Here is a 13,482-nt window from a genome sequence, read left to right as displayed (position 1 = left end):
CGTTATCGTTATCGGTGCTTTGAGGCGGTGTGAATTGTAGCAGCGGAAAAACAAGTGTCCGAACAGCTTTTGTACAGCGCACATACATGATCACGTAACTAATATTGAGTTTGTTCCAGCACGTCACGTGCCCTGGGTCAGCTGGTCAGATACTCCTGGTTAATTTGCCCAAGGTACAGAGTAGAATGCGAATGCATATAGATGGTCATATGAATTACGCATATGTAGGAAACAGAGGAGGGGATATGGCAAATCAAGAAAAGTCTTTCTTTAACTAAGGGTTCTCATGATCTTATATACATTTTGTCATGAAAGAAGCCCGATCAACAAACCAGAAGCATGTATACTGTATAACCTGTGTTCACGAAGGCATTGCATGACCTAAAAGCAATGCAGTGTAGGTATATTCATTAATTTTCGACAGCGATGCCTGCTATATAATTTTTTCCGCTTGTAAAGAAAGAAAAGAACAAAGAAACAAAGCTTATTCTTTTCGCTCAGAACCTTCTTTGGAGAATCGGCAGGAAGCTTGAATAAAGAACTTGATCAATCACGTAGACCATGACTAAGGTATAAATGGATGGGAAGTATGTAAAGGAGAGAGTCAATATATGGAGATTGAAGATTCTCCAATGCTTCTTCTGTGTATGCTATAGTCAACGTATTGTACTAGTGTCACATCATTTGCAATGAATAGTGTATATATCTCAATGAATTTCCAACTCATAGGGTAACAGTACATTGTAAGATCATCTTGGTTTTTCGATCTAGTAGATCGAAAAATTATAAAGTCATATCGAAAAGAATTTTCCCCGCAAAAACAAACCAGACGCCAGGTGCCATGCAGCATATTTCCACAGCCAATTCTAGAAATACAATCTCCACCAAACTTGACATTTAGGACCCAAAACGAGTCACATTACCAAGCCGGATCCTTATTCATGAAAAATCGTTCATGCGGTGTCCAGGGTTCTCCACGAATCCTTGATGTCTGTGGAAACAAGTCCAAGTCAGTCCTTTGTGCCTCGATTCGCGGAACCAAATTGTAACACAATGGGGGTTCAATCCTACCTTTGACGCAGTGTGGGCACAACAAGTGAGCGCGCTTAAGCTGACCGCAACCGGGGCACTTGTTGAGGCTCTTCACGTCTTTAAGAGCCTTGCCGGCCATGAATCGATGACGCTTCTTCATGTGAGAGGTCTTCTTCTTGGGAACGGCACGCAAGACAGATTCCCAAATGTCGGAGAGTAAACCAGGAATATTAAGAGAGATTGCAAAGGGTTGTAGGAATCCGGTAGTCGCGATAGGTGTGATCGGAAGAAATCGATTGAAACGGAATTGGAGGGACTCGGAGATCAGGGAACGTGACATATTTGCCGGGGCAAAAGGTAGAAGTCTCAATGCCATAATGACAATGATAATTTAAATAATAAAAAAGGAAAAAAGGGGGGAATGAATTGAAGTTGTTTATACTGGAGGAGAGAGAGAGAGAGCTATCACAAAAAGGAAAATGAAGCAAAAGCGCATCGTTAGTTTTCTGGAAATACGCTAAGCCCAATTAGGTATAGATCAATCCCCCCTGAGTTAAGGAAACTACTCACCTTATAATAAGGGGTGGCTCTTGCCTTTCTCTTTCTGGTCAACTTTAAGGTGTTGTCGGTCTTTTTTTTCTCTTCTCATTCTTTCTTTTCTTTCAAAGCCTTCTGAATATCTTTCCGCAATGGCTACCGTTACCTCTCCAACGTCGGCTCAGCCTACTGTTTTCCCTCATAGCCATGTTGGTTTCGACAGTATCACTTCTCAGATTGAGCGGAAACTTTTGAAGCGTGGCTTCCAGTTCAATGTCATGTGTGTTGGTACGTGTGAATCAGGGATTCTCTGATCCATCCATTTCAACTAATAAAGGAAATTGTGTGAATTAGGTCAAACTGGTCTTGGAAAATCTACCCTTGTCAACACTATCTTCGCATCCCACCTGATTGACTCTAAGGGTCGTTTGACCCCCACTGAGCCCGTTCGCTCTACAACAGAGATTCAGACTGTGTCGCACAGTATGTTATCGATCAAAATGGCGAAGAGTTCGAATTGGAATAGCTGATGGAAACTAGTCATCGAGGAGAACGGCGTTCGTCTTCGCTTGAACATTGTCGACACACCTGGTTACGGTGATCAGGTTAACAATGATCGATGGTAATTCGAGCTCTTTCACACTATACTACCGGCATGTGGCTAATCATGTCTCAGCTGGGACCCCATTGTCAAGTACATCAAGGATCAACACTCGGCATACCTCCGCAAGGAACTCACTGCTCAGCGTGAGCGTTACATCCAAGATACCCGTATTCACTGCTGCTTGTTTTTCATCCAGCCCTCTGGTCATGCGTGAGCTTACCCCGCCCTTATTTCGGCTTTTATTTCTCCCTTCTCTCGGCTCCAAACAAACTAATCTTTCTTATTCCTACAGCCTTAAGCCCATCGATATTGTTGTCCTCAAGAAGCTGTCCGATGTCGTCAATGTCGTTCCAGTTATTGCCAAGTCCGATTCCCTCACTCTTGATGAGCGCCTGGCGTTCAAAGAGCGCATCAAGGAAGAATTCGCCTTCCACAACCTGAAGATGTACCCTTACGATAATGACGAGCTCGATGATGAGGAGCGTGCCATCAACGCCCAGATCAAGGTATGCTCGAATAATTGAAGAATTACTTAGTTTTAATATTAAATTTCGGCGACAGGACATCATTCCTTTCTCCGTTGTCGGCAGTGAGAAGACGATCGTTGTCAACGGCAAGCAGGTTCGCGGCCGCCAGAACCGCTGGGGTGTCATCAACGTCGAGGACGAGAACCACTGTGAATTTGTCTACCTCCGCAACTTCCTGACCCGCACCCACCTCCAGGACCTGGTCGAGACCACCAGCCAGATCCACTACGAGACCTTCCGTGCCAAGCAGCTCCTGGCCCTCAAGGAGAGCAGCGGTGCCGGTGGTCACACCGGTGGCAGCCGGCCCATCAGCCCCTCGGCGGACCGTGAGCTGAGCCGCAACTCCCAGCGCGCCGCCATGAACGGATACTAAAGTCCGTAGATTTGATGTTTTGACACGAGCGCTGTGACCGTTGTGCGAAAGCAGACACGGGCAGTCCTTCCCGCTCTGAAAACTTGTCCTCTTTGACGCCAGCAGGCCCTTGCAGATATCCCTTTTCTTCTTCTTTTTCTTTGCGTTTGTTTGTTTTCGGCTTGTATCCTACACCCCTTCCTATCTTGTCTCTTCTTCTCTAGGATTTGTATTGCCAGGGAAAAAAGAGAATTGGCACTCCAGCGCTTGCCAACTCTTGGTGCTTTCCATGTACTTAGTTTTCTTAATTAACTGATGAGAGAAACCATTTTATTCATATGTTCAATGTACGATTCCTCGGCGCTATCGAATAAACTGCAGGACTATAGTAAGTACTCGAATCACATCTAAATTTGGACTCTTTTATGCGCCGAAACGACCACCATCAACAACCCAATCCCTCAACTCAACATAAGCCTTCTCAAGATCATCATTCACGACAATCTTCTCGTGGGATCCGGGTAGCTTCGCAAACTCAAGCTCCTTCTTAGCTTGAGCCAATCGCTTGGCCAAAGAATCCTCATTCTCAGTTCCCCGACCACGAAGACGCTTCTCCAACTCCTCCAAAGAAGGAGGTGAAAGGAACAAGAATCGCGCGTTCAGATCAGTCTTCTTCACCTGCTTCACACCCTCCATCTCAATATCCAAAATACAAATGCGCTCCTTCTCAGCGATATTCTTCACTGCCTGCACGGATGTTCCGTAGTGGTTTCCGCCGAATTCGGCATGCTCAATGAAGCCATCTGCTGCGACGAGGTCGAGGAATGCATCTTTCGTTGTGAAGTAGTATTCGCGGCCATCTTGCTCGCCTGCGCGCGGTTGCCGAGTGGTGTCTGGTTCTGTCAGGCTCTTGGTCTTTGTTCCGCGGCGTGTTACTCACGGGAGATCGAGAAGCCGAATTTCTCGGGGAATTCCTCAAAAAGTTTCTTGAGAAGAGTGCTCTTGCCTGTGCCGCTGGGCCCACTGATGACCACGGGGCGGAATTGGGATACTGTTGGATTGGGGCATTGCCTTAGCTGTGGAATGAGGGTTTTGGTTGATTTTAGGCTTCATACCGGTAGACATTGTTGATGCAAAGCGTTGAGCACGAATTATTGGTCTAAAAGACGCTAAGAAGGCACGAGAAGGTGAATAATACATACAAGAGAAGCTAAAAGTGAAGTCGCCAAGTTAATTCTAGACGCTGTGCGACTACACCGCATTCAGAAAACTGGCAGGATCAGGCGGTATGGAATATTAATCCCAATCCTCAAAACATCACGAAGTGTCACAATATGAAAGTATCAATATTCAATTCTATGGCTCGCTGTCTTTGTCTTTATACATGAATATTCAACTGCAGTCTATGGTTTGAGAGGCCCTTGGTGACTTCCTCTCCTTGAGGGGTTCATATTATTGCCAACCTCCGCTTCTTGCTCCAGGAAATTAGACCATAGCTCGGCTAGCGTCTCTTTACTGGAGGCGCCATTGTCCATGTACTCCGTCGTCAGGTTCGGCGTGCTCGGTGTCCGTACCGGAGTACCAGGGACTCGAAGTTTCCCAGACATACTTGAGGTCCCTGGGCGGGCAAGACCTGCCTGTTCACGTTGTTCTGCTTGAATGTTAGAATAACAAGAAGAAAAAAGGCTAAGGTCTTCATTGAGGGCACTTTACCATCATTCCATCCCAGTAAAGCTGCGATGAGTTGCAATATCTGAAATTTCTTCGGATCAGATCGGTCTAAGCCGAGGAAGTGCAGAAGATGGTTGGTGACAATATGTCTGTATGGAGTCAGTCAATGATATTTGATTTGCTTTGTGCAATGAACTTACCTGTCGACGTTATCTTCTGGCTTTCCTTTCTTAAGGAATCGTAGAGCTTTCGTCAGATGGTCATTTAATGTGACCGCCTCATGTCTGAGTTTGCCAATGAGAAGGTTCTTCTCTTTGACTTCCTTCTCAAATGGCCGGACTCGCTCAATCTCTTCTTGTAGATTTAGAAGACCCTTCTCGGCATCGGAGGCTTGCTTTTGCGCCTCCCGCAGAGAACGTCGGAGCTCCTCGAGTTGAGAATCGGAGCTCTCCACAAGCTCTCGCAATTCCTGCTTCCGTGCTGACTGAATCTCTTGCAGAGCCCGCTGTAGCCCATCAACCGTTGACTGTTGGGTATCGCGTTCATCGGTGACCCGCTTATAGGCATCTTTCAGGCTGCCGAGCTGCTCCTCCAAATCTCCGACCTTTTCGTTCAAATTCTCTCGGATCGATCGCTCTTCCATAGCAAGAACTTCCCAATTATGCATGGCCTCCTTTGCTTGTTCAAACTCCACTTTGTGGTATGAGACTTGCCCAATAAGTTCCTCTTTCTCGTTCAACCAATTCTGCTGGGATAGGTTCGTTCGGTCTCGGAGAGTTGCCAACTCTTTTTCCTTCTCTGCTGAGTCGCCCGAGAGTTCAAGGATCTGATTAGACTTGGAACCCAGCTCATCCTTGAGGTTGTTGTTCTCATCCTCAAGCTCTTCGATTTGCGATCGCGCAAGAGCCAATTCTTCCTGTAGAGTAACATTAGCCAATTGACAGGGATTGTGAGGTCTATACAACGCACAGCATCCTCTCTGAGTCGCTCTCCTAGTTGCGACTTGATGGTATTCACACGCTCCAAGAGCTTCTGGTACTGCGTTTCCGCCTGCTCCTTCTTGCTCTCTGCATCGTCCAACTTCTGTTGCAGAGGCTCCATGTCGGCACTGTGTTTGGATTGGATCTCCTCCAATGACTTCCGCATGTCGGCTACTTCTGCGCGTAAGGAGTCGCGGTCTCGAACGAGAGCATCGAATCGGTCCTTTTGCTCGGTGTTGTCGGAACCGGGGTCGGACTGGACATCGGTGGTTGAGGAAGCATCACCAGTAGTCATAGGCTCCTTGTTATTGACTGATCGATCTGGGAGACCTATTGTTTCGGGCTCGGTGCCGTTGGATTCTAGTCCGTCTGTGGGGTCTTCGCTGGCATCATGGGGCTCATTCTGGTGGGGTCTTAGTAGGTGCAAGGACTTTCAGGGGTATGCTGCATGTATTGCATACATTGTCATTCTGATCCATTGGCGGATATTGCTCATTGATTGCGCCGGGTTTGGCTTTGGGGGCCTTCTTCTTGTTCTTTTTGGACTTTGCGCCTTGAAGGTTGGTCAGTTGGGAGGGATCCAATTCAGCAGGACAGTATCACCTTACTTGAAGCGACAGACGGTGGATTATCCTCAGTCATACTGTATGGTGTTTGCGTGGAACTAAGTTGGTGGGTAGGTGGGAAAGAAGTTGAAATGTCCTAAGGTTCCCATAAGCTGTCAACATGGCTTAGCGCCCTTTCCGCCCTCACTTCCACGTCAAGGCTGGGGGGAGATTATGAAATGGTTTATTTCAAGGGTTTCTTCACCTGTGCATAGTTTTATATTATATTGTTAACTTATATATAATTGTTGTATTTTTCTATTATTTTTTCTGCGTTTATTTATTGTCTTTTTTGGTTTTTTTCATTTTGTGACCATTAAGGAACCGAATGAAATTGTCAACTTCAGTGTAAGATCGATAGTAAATTGATCTCTACTTAGCCATCGATATCTACAATTGTTTCCATTCTTCTCTTTAGTATTTTATATAAAACATGTGCCTTTTTTTGATAAGGTTGTTTCTGTTCACCTGAGATGTCTATACGGAACAAAGTACCAAATGTCTCTCCTACGCAAAATCGAAGTATACAGAAGCATACATAAGTATCAAATGATCACAAATATATATATGTAAATGCATACAGAATGCTTCCTCCCAATAGACTTTGATGTTAAATTATCCTCCAGTCCTAAACGTAGATTCAACATTAGAAAAAAGGTTGCCATAAACGTTCAATTGACCTCCGAGCTATGCAGTATGTAGAGGGTATTAGTTTTCTTTTGCTTCGCTAGCTGTGTGTAACACGGAGGAAGTTCAAGTTAAATCGAGAGAAGAGAAGAAGAAAAAAAGATACCATCACATGAAGTCGTCCAGGAAGTTCTCATCGCGATCCTGATTGTTACTGCTCTCGAGGTTCTCTTCAGTGAACATGTCATCATAAGCATGCGCTTTCTGCCACTTCAGTTGCTCATACTCCTGCTGCTTCTTCTTCTCCTGCGCCCGCTGCTCCTCTCGGGTCTTGCGGTCCCCGCGCATCTTCTTCCGTAAATATTCCTCCTTCTCAGCACGAAGATCGGGGTACTTCTCAACCTTGGTCTTATTGAGTCGATTGACAATATGATTCTCTCGCTGCTTGACGTAGACCTTGCGAACCAGCTTGTGATTATGGAATGTGACCTGACCGGCGGCCATCGACCCATCTTTTTTTAGGTTTGACCATGGTGTGTAGATAATAGTGATGTTGTCTTTTTTGTTGCCTATCCAAGGGTAAGTCTCGGGTATCGAATCACTTGGATTTATGTTGAAGTCTGACCTTCAATGGAGTTGGCTTTTGTAAGTTGGGCGCAATCCTCTAGGAGCGGTTGGGCAATGTTGTCCCACGTTTCACCTTCACGGAGACGTACGTAGACGTGGGCACTTGACAGATTGTCGACGTGGAACTAATGGGAGTACAGACTATTAGGGCAATTGACGCTGTCGCAGGTCGGAAGGAAAGACTAACCCTGTTGCGCAAGATCATCAGTCGCAACATTCTACAAATGGGACCCGAGTGACATACCAGACATCATTATCCAATCCAAATTGGATGAGATCCTCGTCTAGTTACATTGTTAGAACTCCCCCAGGCTGATTGACCTGTTACCGGTTGGGAGGCATACTCTCGAATTTGTCCTTTCCGACGTAAATGAAGGCGGAAGGCGACACGACGTTGGAGGTGAAATAGAAAACCATGTCGGCGTCTCAAATCTGAACTTTCTCCAGGAAATTTGAGATTCAAGGTGCGATCGGCGCAAGTCAAAAGTTGAAAAGGCGTTGGTGGGGGGATTCTTTATCGAAATCTATGGCTTAGTCAGGTCTATAGTTCTCCAGGGCTCCAGCAAAAAAAACCGAGGTCCTCCAGTACTACTATATAGAGAGAGAGGTTTAGTTCAATTTCCAATCATCAAATAGTATAAACTTGAGAAGTAGACTCTGCTTAGGTTATATCTGGTTTATCTTCCTTTATATCAAGGGATTTCCATATACCAAAAAGATGAAAAGAAAGGGAAAAATAAAAAAAGAAATCTCTCCCTCGGGGAATCGAACCCCGGTCTCCCGCGCTTATCACGATTAATGACAAGCGGAAATCATCACCACTAGACCAAGGAAGATGAGATGACTGAGTTACCGCTCGGCCACTTGGTTGGTTGGATATTCAACGAGATCACTTGTGTGTATATAGCCCATGATAGTGTTATCATATCTGGGTTGTAGTTATATCTACACATGTATATAGTATATCTCTACTAACTACATATGTTGTTAATCATGTGACTAAACTTATAGTATTGCTATGGAAGATAGAAATGGAAGAATATATTCAAACTATCACAAGTGTTGAAAATAATATACATATGTATATATTTATGAAAAGAAGTGAAGTTGAAACAAGGTCAAGGTCGAACCCGGGAGAACCTTGGATGAATTAGAGTTACGGGACAACTCAACCTCTTTTCTTTTCTTTTTCTACTCTTCACTTCTTTCTCTCTTTGCAATTGTGTGACTAATGTCCAATGTTTTGTGTTGGACTTTCAAGCTTGGTCGACTACACTCTTTAGGGCTCTTGGAGTAGTCCGTACCCTCCTTTCCCACTCGACCGAGCACAATCCGACTGGCGATCATCTTGGCCCATCACACAAAAGGCATCAATTCGTCATGTAGATGCGTTCTTTCTCTTTTGGTTCTCAGTTCTGTTTTGAAAATTTTACATCTGTCGGAGAGAGAACGGGGAAAACAGGAAGCGGACACCCGAATACGACGGGATTTGAGCATATTTCAGATCAAAACATGCGGGTTCGGTAAAGTTCGAGCATCCTGATGGACACTGCATGTTCATTTCGGGCGAACAACCGCTTGTGGGATCAAGCATGAATCATGTCATGTCGCCAGCAGAAAACAAAAGATAAAACACGCCCAAAAAAAACAAAGTGTCTCGGAAGTGAATTATATATCGGCACGAGGCATTGCCGTTTCGAAATGGTCCAAGGGTGAGATCACCGGCCGAAACATCTCACCAATAGGAAAAAAATAGAAATGACCAATTATCCACCCTAGGGGAAATCCAACTGGAACTAACGCAGTGTTTATATCCCAAATCGACATTGGAAACAAATTATAGGTCCCACGAGCCTCAAGTTCCACTCAACTGATGCACCGGACCATTACTGGACCCCATCGATACACTTCCAATTGGTTCTCTCGGGCTACGGCTTTAAGCGACCCTGTCTGAACCTTGAACCATATAGCTCATCGACGAATCAGACTCGAACTCTTTTCTCAAATTGGGCCCGCGACTGCTTAGTTCGATCCTACCCGAGCATGTCATTAAAAAAGAGAGAGAGGAAGAAAGTAAGAAAAAAAAAAAACCGTTACGCCCAATCCCTGCCGCGGGCGAGCCCGCCTATAGCACAAACTACACCCCCACTTCCCTATATTATTTATGGTTTTCCCTTTTTCTTTAATCTGCCTCTTTCATACCCCTGGAAAGAGAGAGAGAGAGAGAAAGAGAGAAAGAAAGAAAGAGGGGCAAAATAGGTGACAATTGGATCTATTGACCTTCCCAAACTACCCGCTCCGCGGTGAAGTCCGACTCTGATTTCCTGAATGTCCCACAACCTGATGGGCCAACTAATTCCATCTGCATTTACCTTTCTATCGGATGTCACACTTATTAACATAGGTTTTCGGACCACTGGCCCGGTTCCCCCCCTCTCCTGTTGCTCCACTCTTTGTTTTAATTGAAAAGGATTCGGCTTTTCCGTTTCTCATACACAATTTCACTTCTTCCTTGGTTCGAATACTGTCGCGAGCGCGGCGTGCGTTCCTTTATTCCTTTCTCCCAGGAGAAAACTATACAACCTCCCTCGCCTCAACATCCCAACATGTCCAATCCACCTCTATCTAGAACCTGGCCTGAGATTCGACAGGCCCTCGAGCACGCCAGAGAGTGTGAAGATGGTCTTGTGAACGCCCAGACCGCCGCCGTGTTAGAGGTCGCCATCACCGAGCTCTGGAATCGTATCCAGGCCCAACCTGATACCTACGTCCTCAGTCCGGACGAGTTCGCCCTCTTTAATTATTTCCTCACAACACGCTATCGGGGCTCCCCCGTCGCTCAACAAGCAGTGGCTCGCTTCTGGAACAATTATCAACAAACCGGCGGTTGTGACGGTGTCGCCAACTAAGCGATTGAAACACTCGCGGTCGTTTGCACCGAATATGTTCATTTTTCTTCTCCAAGAGGACTGGATTCAAGAGTCCCTGGACTTGACCTAGAGGGGATTCAATTGCGCCCGTCTGGGGCTTGGGCTACCAAAGTGTTGCATGGTACACGAAACGAGAACCCGATCCCGATCTATTTTCCCTGGGGGAAAACGAAAGGGACATGCCTCTTGCCCGCGGTGACCGGAGTCCAGCAAATCGAAAGAGCGGTCTCCCGGTCACATTGCCATGTCCTACAGACATGCATGTTCCAGTGGTGGCAGTACAAGTTGATCCCTGTCTGGATTGGGACACTGTACATGCGTTGGGCTATAATGCATTAAAGAGGGGAACCCAATATATTGATAATGTTCAGCTAAAAATATATAATTTAGAGACCTCGATCCTTCAAAAAAAGAATTGATCTTTCAGAACGGATGAAAAATTAATTGAATTAATGTATCAGAGTCGTGATTTCTCGGCCGGCCATATACTATAGAACTACATATGTACATGAGCAATGTATCGGATGAACATATGTATTAACCATACTAGAATACTAGGATACTACTTCGCAGGCAAATATATTATTATTATTATTATTATCATTATACCTAGGTACTAAACTACTATATCATATTTAATTTATAAAATTAATAAAAAAGTAAGATTGTGCCACGATATTATGCGTGTGACTTAGTATTTCTCCGAAATGACTCGGTTATTCGGCTGCGAGTCATTTCCTTAGTGTTGTTTAGCGTCGAATTTACTAGACTTAAAAAGGAAGCCATCGTGCATACGTTGTGCGTGAGAGGTACTTCTGTTCTCCCTTAATTACGCCTTAGAAGGCGATAGGTACATCTTTTTCCTTTTACGTCTGGCCTGAAACGTCACAATATTGATTGTCGACTTATGTATCCAATTTTGCCCCCGGGCGGACAAGGATCCCTTGTGCTAGTGTGCATAACATCTCCTTGGTCGTGACCTGATGGTAATCGACTTACTGTATAAAAGAAACTGCTTGCGTGCCCACATCTGTTGTGTTACTATACAGAAGAACCCAATTTTTTATTCATATAACGCGAAGGGTTCTAGAGTTCCAGAGTTCCTTGCTGTACCGGCAATGCTGTGTACCGGCAATGCTGTGTCCCGTAATTGCCCTCCAATCACCTTTTTTTCTTTTCTTTTCGGGTCTGTAGGACTACCTCTTAGTATAGGGAATTGTCCGCACATGAGAAGCTGCCTCCTCCAAACCCCTCGCGAAGGTTGTGGAAGATTGACCGAATAGACGAATACAACCCGACAATGCACTAGTGGCGTAAGTTAGTGCTGTCTTGCAAATGTCCACCGCCATAACTCACAATGAGGAATCCAAGAAAGACCAGAAGAATGTTGATACCAAACAGAACTTTCTGTCGCCAGTTCAGGAACCAACAAGTTCGGTTGAGATAGAGCCAAAACAATCCCGGTAGACCGAATGAAAACCAACTAGCGAACAGTGAGCTCTGGTGGGCAGGTTAGTTTCCTGTCACTTCGAAAGAGTCAAACATGTAGTACACACCGCAAGCCCCAGCACATCGTTGAATACCGGAATACCCTCGGCAATGATCCACGACAAAATCCAAAGCACCACACAGATCACAGCCCAGAGAGCTCGTGCTGTGAAAGACCCGCTGTGCATGGAGTTGGTGCCCCGGAAAACACGAACATAGACGAATTTCACAGCGACATGGGCGTTGACCACACCTCCAATCACAATCTAGCAGAATGTCAGTTCTGTGTCCCCAAGTCCATACATGAATACGTACCGTGGGTATGGCAATGGCATAAGAAATCTTGCGAAACAACTCCCTAGCAGAGTTGAGAGCGGGTGAATTGACATCCGGTCCAACATAGGCATATATCACAGTGGCCGCGATTGTATACAAGACCATCTCACTCATCTGCAGAAGCGCCAGCGCTTTTGGAAAATTCTTGAGCTCTTTTAGCTCCGAGAAGAGGGTGAAGAATGCGACATGACCTGCATGCGCAAAAATGATATTCGCGATAGCGAGGCACGCACCGTGTAATTTGGGAGTGGGTGAAAAAGCAGGCACATGGGTCGGTCCTTGTTTAGCAAGAGCCACTCCAACCATACCAGTGAGAACAGCCCCGGTGATACTGACAAAGCTAACGGAAGAAATATGAGAAAGCCGCTCAAGGCGTCGAGGGAGAGTCAGTAAGAACGAGACAAGTAAACCGACAACTGAAAAGATAATGGTACAGGAGGAGTGTTCGGTGAGGACGTTCATCATGATTGAAAAGGTGAGAATGTGGCTGCCCATTACCAGCACAAAAAATACAAGCTGAGCAATATCTAGCGTAGTCCGTCCGATTCTTCCCACCAGAATGTCACCAGCGTCAGCCATGCTATGAATCTGCACATGACGGCATTTGAACTGGCCAATGGTGTATCCGGTATAGGTCGAGATGAGTCCGATTACGAGGATGGTCAAGACTCCACTGAACAAATTAGCCTCTTGACCCTCGCAAGGGAGAATGGGTGAGATACGGAACCAATCCTAACGTTGCAAGTGCTTTTGGTAGTGCGAGAATCCCCAGAGAGATTGTCTCAGCAATCATAACTACTAGGTCAGTCGCGAGAACATGCTCTAAGGAGGGCGTCGACCTACTCATTCCAGCTTGCCTGTTGATATATCAGATTTTGTGCGCCCTCTGCCAGAAAAGGAGTACTCACCACCAGGTCATAGTCTTATACTTCATGCCAGTCTGGCTCTCGTCTCCAAAGGGATCTTCTGGATTCTCGGAGTGATCTTTGACATTCAACGAATCCAGCTGGTCCAGCTTATCCATAGACTCGGTTGGAAAAACCGATTGATTGAGATCCATGATAAAAACACACAAGCAACTGGGGAGGAAATTGGGAGAGAAACGGGGGAGAGTTGAGGACGTTGAGAAGTAGCACTTTTCGTTTCCTTTGGGCAACTACGAAGAT

The 13,482-nt window shown here is 45.6% G+C and overlaps 7 protein-coding genes across 7 annotated transcripts; 2 read left to right on the top strand and 5 right to left on the bottom strand.

Annotated features, from left to right (window-relative positions):
• Window positions 1–953: 953 nt before the first annotated feature.
• N7529_009685 (mitochondrial 54S ribosomal protein bL32m) lies at window positions 954–1,372 on the bottom strand (the record flags this gene model as incomplete). The annotated part of the gene is made up of 2 exons (XM_057245212.1): window positions 954–991; window positions 1,072–1,372. The coding sequence occupies 2 exons, from the start codon at window positions 1,370–1,372 to the stop codon at window positions 954–956; spliced, it is 339 nt and encodes a 112-aa protein (XP_057093475.1).
• Window positions 1,373–1,721: 349 nt separating this feature from the next.
• Window positions 1,722–3,073, top strand: aspD (septin aspD; the record flags this gene model as incomplete). Its single annotated transcript, XM_057245211.1, has 6 exons — window positions 1,722–1,857; window positions 1,924–2,052; window positions 2,110–2,191; window positions 2,246–2,383; window positions 2,466–2,679; window positions 2,735–3,073. 6 exons carry the CDS (start codon window positions 1,722–1,724, stop codon window positions 3,071–3,073), a joined length of 1,038 nt encoding a protein of 345 aa, XP_057093474.1.
• Window positions 3,074–3,475: 402 nt separating this feature from the next.
• N7529_009683 (guanylate kinase) lies at window positions 3,476–4,177 on the bottom strand (the record flags this gene model as incomplete). The annotated part of the gene is made up of 3 exons (XM_057245210.1): window positions 3,476–3,882; window positions 3,993–4,103; window positions 4,168–4,177. 3 exons carry the CDS (start codon window positions 4,175–4,177, stop codon window positions 3,476–3,478), a joined length of 528 nt encoding a protein of 175 aa, XP_057093473.1.
• A 278-nt stretch (window positions 4,178–4,455) lies between these two features.
• N7529_009682 (putative Golgi matrix protein) lies at window positions 4,456–6,345 on the bottom strand (the record flags this gene model as incomplete). Its single annotated transcript, XM_057245209.1, has 6 exons — window positions 4,456–4,703; window positions 4,766–4,872; window positions 4,924–5,639; window positions 5,693–6,106; window positions 6,165–6,256; window positions 6,312–6,345. The coding sequence occupies 6 exons, from the start codon at window positions 6,343–6,345 to the stop codon at window positions 4,456–4,458; spliced, it is 1,611 nt and encodes a 536-aa protein (XP_057093472.1).
• Window positions 6,346–7,103: 758 nt separating this feature from the next.
• On the bottom strand, window positions 7,104–7,979 carry N7529_009681 (uncharacterized protein; the record flags this gene model as incomplete). Its single annotated transcript, XM_057245208.1, has 4 exons — window positions 7,104–7,504; window positions 7,561–7,664; window positions 7,807–7,846; window positions 7,907–7,979. The coding sequence occupies 4 exons, from the start codon at window positions 7,977–7,979 to the stop codon at window positions 7,104–7,106; spliced, it is 618 nt and encodes a 205-aa protein (XP_057093471.1).
• A 2,189-nt stretch (window positions 7,980–10,168) lies between these two features.
• On the top strand, window positions 10,169–10,471 carry N7529_009680 (uncharacterized protein; the record flags this gene model as incomplete). Its single annotated transcript, XM_057245207.1, has 1 exon — window positions 10,169–10,471. The coding sequence occupies one exon, from the start codon at window positions 10,169–10,171 to the stop codon at window positions 10,469–10,471; it is 303 nt and encodes a 100-aa protein (XP_057093470.1).
• Window positions 10,472–11,695: 1,224 nt separating this feature from the next.
• N7529_009679 (uncharacterized protein) lies at window positions 11,696–13,376 on the bottom strand (the record flags this gene model as incomplete). Its single annotated transcript, XM_057245206.1, has 6 exons — window positions 11,696–11,797; window positions 11,849–11,992; window positions 12,049–12,246; window positions 12,296–12,989; window positions 13,039–13,173; window positions 13,225–13,376. The coding sequence occupies 6 exons, from the start codon at window positions 13,374–13,376 to the stop codon at window positions 11,696–11,698; spliced, it is 1,425 nt and encodes a 474-aa protein (XP_057093469.1).
• Window positions 13,377–13,482: the final 106 nt, after the last annotated feature.

This window comes from Penicillium soppii (genome assembly GCF_028829465.1).
Source record: "Penicillium soppii strain IBT 18220 chromosome Unknown utg000007l, whole genome shotgun sequence".
NCBI lineage: Eukaryota > Fungi > Ascomycota > Eurotiomycetes > Eurotiales > Aspergillaceae > Penicillium > Penicillium soppii.
The sequence above is the reverse complement of the archived record's forward strand: the minus strand, read 5'-3'. Positions and strand labels throughout refer to the sequence as shown.